At 41.8% G+C, this 7,757-nt stretch overlaps 1 protein-coding gene across 1 annotated transcript; it reads right to left on the bottom strand.

The window, feature by feature from the left end:
* Positions 1–2,633: 2,633 nt before the first annotated feature.
* casq2 (calsequestrin 2) lies at positions 2,634–7,459 on the bottom strand. The gene is made up of 11 exons (XM_085375019.1): positions 7,003–7,459; positions 5,171–5,255; positions 4,906–5,006; positions 4,694–4,805; positions 4,185–4,258; positions 3,977–4,107; positions 3,837–3,882; positions 3,706–3,760; positions 3,363–3,463; positions 3,153–3,227; positions 2,634–3,003 (listed from the first exon to the last, which is right to left on the bottom strand). Exons 1-11 carry the CDS (start codon positions 7,237–7,239, stop codon positions 2,758–2,760), a joined length of 1,263 nt encoding a protein of 420 aa, XP_085231145.1. The 5' UTR covers positions 7,240–7,459; the 3' UTR covers positions 2,634–2,757.
* Positions 7,460–7,757: the final 298 nt, after the last annotated feature.

Below are 7,757 nucleotides of genomic sequence, written 5' to 3'. Positions count from 1 at the left end.
TCTGTGAGTTTCCCATTACATCGTTGCGCTCTCGGTGCTTGCTTGGAAGTTTAGGGGTTTTTTTCGCTGTAAAAAGAAGTTTTCTTCCCACGCACAATGGACGCTAATGTTTTTGTCACTTTTTATGGAATCAAAGTAAGGTAAGTACTTCCACGCTGCACGCTCATACTCTCTCTGCACTCGATATATGATCCATTGTTGATCTGCACACAGCTGTTGTCACTAACGGCGCACTCGCTTACGTCACTGTCATGAGACATTCTCGCAAAAAATCACGGTTTTAGTAACGCAGTAACGCAGCGTTCCTACGGGAAAGTAACAGTAATCTAATTACCGTTTTTGCAATAGTAATCCCTTACTTTACTCGTTACTCGAAAAAAGTAATCAGATTACAGTAACGCGTTACAAGTAACGCGTTACTGCCCATCTCTGCTCATTGCTACACATAACTTTATTTTATGGACATCTATGGTTTGATTTCATTGCATCTGTGGGTTGGATGGATTGTTCTGTACTTATTTTACCTGCTGTATACAGTGGCTTGCAAAAGTATTCGGCCCCCTTGAACTTTTCCACATTTTGTCACATTACAGCCACAAACATGAATCAATTTTATTGGAATTCCATGTGAAAGACCAACACAAAGTGGTGTACACGAGAGAAGTGGAACGAAAATCACACTGATTCCAAACATTTTTGACAAATAAATAACTGAAAAGTGGGGTGTGCGTAATTATTCAGCCCCCTGAGTCAATACTTTGTAGAACCACCTTTTGCTGCAATTATAGCTGCCAGTCTTTTAGGGTATGTCTCTACCAGCTTTGCACATCTAGAGACTGAAATCCTTGCCCATTCTTCTTTGCAAAACAGCTCCAGCTCAGTCAGATTAGATGGACAGCGTTTGTGAACAGCAGTTTTCAGATCTTGCCACAGATTGGATTTAGATCTGGACTTTGACTGGGCCGTTCTAACACATGGATATGTTTTGTTTTAAACCATTCCACTGTTGCCCTGGCTTTATGTTTAGGGTCGTTGTCCTGCTGGAAGGTGAACCTCCGCCCCAGTCTCAAGTCTTTTGCAGACTCCAAGAGGTTTTCTTCCAAGATTGCCCTTTATTTGGCTCCATCCATCTTCCCATCAACTCTGACCAGCTTCCCTGTCCCTGCTGAAGAGAAGCACCCCCAGAGCATGATGCTGCCACCACCATATTTGACAGTGGGGATGGTGTGTTCAGAGTGATGTGCAGTGTTAGTTTTCTGCCACACATAGCGTTTTGCATTTTGGCCAAAAAGTTCCATGTTGGTCTCATCTGACCAGAGCACCTTCTTCCACATGTTTGCTGTGTCCCCCACATGGCTTGTGGAAAACTTCAAATGGGACTTCTTATGTTAACAATGGCTTTCTTCTTGCCACTCTTCCATAAAGGCCAACTTTTTGCAGTGCACGACTAATAGTTGCCCTATGGACAGATTCCCCACCTGAGCTGTAGATCTCTGCAGCTCGTTCAGAGTCACCATGGGCCTCTTGACTGCATTTCTGATCAGCGCTCTCCTTGTTCGGCCTGTGAGTTTAGGTGGACGGCCTTGTCTTGGTAGGTTTACAGTTGTGCCATACTCCTTCCATTTCTGAATGATCGCTTGAACAGTGCTCCGTAGGATGTTCAAGGCTTGGGAAATCTTTTTGTAGCCTAAGCCTGCTTTAAATTTCTCATTAACTTTATCCCTGACCTGTCTGGTGTGTTCTTTGGACTTCATGGTGTTGTTGCTCCCAATATTCTCTTAGACAACCTCTGAGGCCATCACAGGGCAGTTGTGGAGCTGTTTTGCAAAGAAGAATGGGCAAGAATTTCAGTCTCTAGATGTGCAAAGCTGGTAGAGACATACCCTAAAGCAGCGGTCCCCAACCTTTTTTGCGCCACGGACCGGTTTATGCCCGACAATATTTTCATGGACCGGCCTTTAAGGTGTCGCGGATAAATACAACAAAATAAAACTAGTACCGGTACTGAAAAAAAAAAGATTTATTCATAACACACATGAAAAGGCCCAGGAAAACCGAGTAAACGATAAAAACGATAATAAAATAACGCTGAAAACCGATAAAAACCCTGAAACCATATATTTCACACCTGAGCCGCAACTCTCGCGGCCCGGTACCAAACGACTCACGGACCGGTACCGGTCCGAGGCCCGGGGGTTGGGGACCGCTGCCCTAAGAGACTGGCAGCTGTAATTGCAGCAAAAGGTGGTTCTACAAAGCATTGACTCAGGGGGCTGAATAACTACACACACCCCACTTTGCAGTTATTTATTTGTAAAAAATGTTTGGAGTCATGTATGATTTTCGTTCCACTTCTCTCGTGTACACCACTTTGTATTGGTCTTTCACGTGGAATTCCAATGGAATCGATTCATGTTTGTGGCTGTAATGTGACAAAAAGTTCAAGGGGGTCGAATACTTTTGCAAGCCACTGTATATGTGTGTCTGTTTTTTAGCCTTCACCCCTTTGTTTCTTTGTCTCTTCTAGATTCTTTTCTAAGATCCTCACATAGAACCCAGACACTGGGAAAGTTATTTTCTCAGTCAAAAATGACCTTTATTGATATTATTTCTTTTTAATATTAATAGCAGGCACACATTAAGTGCAAAAATTACCTTTTTTAAAAAATTAACTTATTGTAGCATAAAGCTGATGCACTGATATCCACATTAGACACTCTGAAGAGGAAACAGTGGATACTCAGATAACACTGTAAATTACTCATCATCGTCATCATTATCATCATCTTCCTCCTCGTTATCATCTTCATTATCATCTTCATTATCCTCATCATCTTCATCATTATCCTCATCATCATCGTCGTCATCATCATCATCATCATCATCATCATCATCATCCTCAGTGTTAACTTTGCCAGAGAGCACATCTTCAATCCAGTCCTCCAGCTCCTCAGCTGTGGGTAGATCCTCCTCATCATCCATTTCCAACCACACACTGTCTGCCTGCTCACACACACACACACACACACACACACACACACACACACACACACACACACACACACAGAGAGAGAGAGAGAGATCAGACAGTGCCAGTAAAAACTGAGCACAGCATGTGTCGTCGGTGTTAGTGGTGACAGTCGGGGACTTACATCAGTAACATTGACAACTCCGATCTGTGGTCTGAACAGATCCACCTTGAAGGTCTTCTCCCAGTAGGGGATCAACTGAACAGAGTCAGCAGGACAGAAAGAGAAAGAGCATGAGGTCTGACAATAATCTACATTTTCAGGTTTTCCTTTTGCGTGTGTGTTTGTTTCTTTTCTTTTTTTCATTATTTGTCTGCTTCTCTTTCTTCTCACCAGTGGAAAGTCATCGGGATCAATCCAGACGATGCTCAGCTCAGGTAGGTGAGTGTTGTCTCTGGCCACCTCCTTTAGGATTTCCAAAAATTCATAACCATCTAAAAAATAAAGAAAATTAAAATTAAAAAAAAAAACATCCTAAAACTTTCTGAAAAAATTCTACCTCCTTAGGCTGACCCTGATCCATTTTAAAGTCCATACCTTTTATAATTTTCATTTTACATAAGCAGTCCCTGAGGACTGAATAGTTTAGCCTTCCATATCTGCAGGAAATATGCTCAGCATCTCATGTTTACACTCGAGTAAAACAGCGGTCCATCGTTATATAATATGCTCTCACCAGGATCCTCCTCTTCTGCAAAGGCCACAATGTGAATGCCTTCAATATCATCCTCCTGAGAGAAAGAGACCAAAATGTGAATTTATTTAAAGCATTTGGGAAACTAAAATTAAAATGATTAATTTTCTCACCCAGGTCTCAAACATATTTTCTGCACGCAGCTTTCGCAGTGTTGGTCTGACAGCACAGAAAAAAAACATTAGATGTTAAATTGAAAATATATCTTTATACTTTACTAAAGTCATAAAGTATGACATTAATCTTTTTTTACCGCCTGTGTTCAGTTATAAATTCCACCAGCTCCTCCTCAGAGTGAGGTTTGCCTGGGATGGACACGGGCTCCTCCATGAAGGGCTCATAGAAGTCTACCTCATTTAACTTCAGACTCAGCTCTTTGGCCACCTACAGCAACCAAAACTGACCTGTTAGGACTACACATGCAAGTGTTTCATTGCCTTATGTGTTTGTTTGTAACTTACAGATTTCTCAAATGTAGCAAAAAACTTAATGTAGGGCTGAAACTGCTCAGCGGCTTCTTTAAAAGCTTCATAGTCTAAGGTAAAAAAGAAAGAGGAAGAAAGAACAAGTTAGCTTTTTAAACAGTTTTTTTCCTTGTTTTTTGGACGTACATCTGTTTGTCCTTTCTTTGGCCGATGGGTACTTGACATTTCCACAATGGGGAGCGGAAATAGCAGAACTTTGACCTCAGCTTATCACTCCCACAGCTGGTCAGATGGGATGTATCTGCAAGTTAACTATACTACGCTCAGTTGTTCCACAGCGTGTGAAAGGGCGGCCAGGCAGTGGCAGCTGCGTGTGCAGTAACGGTAAAAATGGATCTGTAAATCCATGGAGACGAGTGGGTTAAAAATCCATGTTATAATGAAGGGCATGGGCCACAGAAAGTCCTTCACAGATCCATCTAACGAGGCGGTGTAGTGTGTTCAGACTGAAAAAAAACACGAGTTTTACAAATATACACACTCACGTTCGGACTCTTCGCTCTTGAAGTAACCAATGAGACGTATGTCTTCCTCCATCCTGTCAAAAGCTCGCAGCTCCAGAGCATTTCCTATGATTTCCACTGGTTCCTCCAACAGCTAGAATATAAGCATAAAGCAAGAGGAGAGGATTGCAGGGTGTGACTGGTGGTGATTAGCGCAAGCAACTGGGAATCAACCCTCAAGCAAGTTTACTTACATCCAACAAGAACTCGGCCAGAGTGTTAGCAGAGAGCAAACCATCAAACTCGATAACTCTATCAGCCTTAAAAACATACATGCTTCCCTCTTCCTCTAAGCCTGCGATCAGAAGAAATGATAAGACATTAGATTCAGTCAAACACCTAAAGTTGTCTGACTCTTAACAAAAATGACTGCTATCAAAGGCAGTTCTCTTCATCAAAATCTACCAATCAGACTGAGGTTAAATAAAAGACTTAGTCTGTACCACTACCAATACTCACCCAGTTTCTTTGCTATCTTTGCATCTTTGTGGGAGTCAACCATTCCAAACCCGATGTCCTTCTCCTCCATAACCTGAGCTACAAGCTGCAACCAACACAAAAACATCACAGAGGACTAAATTGTAAGAACAGGACTGAACACATAGCACGTAAATAGGCAAGACAAAAAGAAACTTTCACTTTGGCTTCTGAGTACTGGAAACAGTAATGCAGGTTCGGTTAAAATGTTAAATGGGACTGTTTGTGAATGGGAGCTTGACAGCATGACCAAAGTTGGCAATATGACAGAGGTGTCCAAGCTGCCCACACAGAGATACGGTTACATAATCATTCAGACTGCCTTGTTCTAAATATAGCCAGGTAAGTTTATACACATGACTGGCCTGGCAATTGTGGTGTGAAATAAGGTGGATGAGCTTCACTAATACTTTGATTAACTAATAATCAAGATTGGTAAAATTATAACATGGAGTTTAAAAAGAACTCACGAGTGGATCTTCATTTTATTTATTTTACAATCCTGTTCCAAATGAAACAGTGCATCAACATTTACAGTAAAAAAAAAGTGAATAGAGCTCAGTGTAGTTACTAATACAGGATTACTTTATTGCGTCTTTAAATGGACGTCTGCTTTTGGCAGAAGTATCTACTTATATGAGCACTTTCATTTCACATGTCCATCCATCCATCCATTTACTTCTACTTTTCCACTTCAGTGTTGTGAGGAGGCTGGAGTCTGTCCCAGCTGTCACGGGGTGAGAGCTGTGGTTGCCAGTCTTTCAAAGCCTGACTTAAGTTCATTTCAACAACTTTCTTTACTTTTACATGCACAAACAAAATGTGCCACAACTTAATCCTGTCTCTGGGAATTTATATTTTAATTTTCCCCTGTTATATATGAAATTACAGAGTGTCATTACTTGGATATACTCAAGTAAAAATAGACTTATGTAAATGTATTTTGCCCATGATGGGGACAGACCTCAGAATACTACAAATTGTAGATATTGGGGGTAAATAAGCTGATATGTGGCATACTTGAGCTTCTCACTTACAACCAGTAGACTCTAATCAGCTATTACAAATACACTGTGCATGGTGTCATGTTTGCCTTATTGAGTAACTACGTGGCCTACCTGTTCTGCCTGCACGTATGGGCTCAGGTTGCCTTTAACATTTCAAAGAGCAACATGTCCTCCACCATGTGTCACACGAGACGGGTAGAATGAACAGTTTCATACAGGATTCACAAAGACAGACTAAAATCTCCTATATAGACGTGTCTCCAGCTGCTTACTCAATCTATTAAATACCTTTAATATACCAAAGAAGAGAAGGTCGCATCAGCCTTCACATGTGTGGCTTAAAAACATTATATAAATGAGCTCTTGGATTATTTCTGCCAGCAAAGAATAATCACAAGGAGAATAAATTTCACGCATTTCTGTGGAAAGGAGGCACACACTGAATTGGCTGAAATAACCTGAAGTGGCAGCACTGCATCTCATTGCATCTGTGCACACAATGACCTTAAGGAACCTCATATATACAGAGATTAAAATGGAGAGCTCTGGAGTTTTATAGCTCACCAGGTCCCTCTCTGCTTATTGTAGCACTAACATAGAGTCACTTATGAGTCTGTTTGATGGGATTATGAGCGCCCTCTGTCTCACACCGCTGTCACCCAACCAAATCATATGAGTTTTCCTTTCTTTGCTGCATCTCCTTGAGTGCTAACTCAACTTTCTTTAAAGTTATCTGCACTTTTCTCCCTGACCTGTCAAATCTTTTTCTGCACTGCATGCATTGATTTCTTTTTCCTTATACTTTACCTCCAGCACCAACTCAGTCATCTGGTGTTGTTTTTGCAGTTCCTTGCTGTCTGCTATGGGCTCATGGTAGAACAGGCAGAGCATGCTGTGCTGCTTTAAAGCTTTCTTGTAGTTCTTGTCATTGATATCAAGAACACGGTCTTTCCCATCATACTGTGGCAACTCTAGGCCTTTCTCAGACAGGGCCTGAGGCACAAAGTTTAGGCAGGGGAGCAAGAACAACCACAGGGAGAGCATGGTCCAGAGTTATCACACACCACCAGAGTATGAGTTAGTTTCACAGTATAAAGGAAGTGCACGGTCAGAAAGGTCACCTATAAGGCCTATGAAAGGATGAGGAAATGTAAGAAACAGATATATTGCTGGTCCGTCAGTGGCAGTTTGCAGGCATCCCCCGGTGTCCAAAGAAATCCAAAAATTTAACGTATCCTCTGGGCCAAGAAACTCCTTTCGTCATTACTTCTTCACGCCTGCAGACACAAAGGCGAAAGAGGAGTACTGCAAGGGCTGCAAGACACTGGGGGTGGATACCATACATAGCAGCACTCCCCTTCCACTACTCATGCAGGATAGGCCCATTTTTAGGAGACCAGTTGTTTGAATGCTAAAAATAGAAGAGCAAACTGAGAACAGAGGATAGCGAAGGATGACAGTCAGGGTTTAATAATGAGTTACAGTACTTGCTCACTGTGATGTCTCTTTGGGAGAGTTAGTAATGTGGGACAAGCACGCTGAGCACTAGAGATTTGAGGGTT

The sequence above is a fragment of the Diplotaxodon limnothrissa genome, linkage group LG16 (genome assembly GCF_057381915.1).
Source record: "Diplotaxodon limnothrissa isolate DT_005_m linkage group LG16, D_limnothrissa_male_GT1.1, whole genome shotgun sequence".
Lineage (NCBI taxonomy): Eukaryota > Metazoa > Chordata > Actinopteri > Cichliformes > Cichlidae > Diplotaxodon > Diplotaxodon limnothrissa.
Note: the sequence above shows the minus strand (reverse complement) of the source record. Positions and strands in the feature narration are given on the sequence as shown.

What these genes read in the sequence shown, in the direction of transcription:
- casq2 (XM_085375019.1), bottom strand. Translation starts at nt 7,239, where the DNA reads ATGCTCTCCCTGTGGTTGTTCTTGCTCCCCTGCCTAAACTTTGTGCCT. An exon ending in CAAGAGCGAAGAGTCCGAAC is followed by an intron (nt 4,259 to 4,693) that starts GTGAGTGTGTAT and finishes TTTTTACCTTAG; the next exon opens with ACTATGAAGCTTTTAAAGAA. An exon ending in TTTATAACTGAACACAGGCG is followed by an intron (nt 3,883 to 3,976) that starts GTAAAAAAAGAT and finishes CTGTGCTGTCAG; the next exon opens with ACCAACACTGCGAAAGCTGC.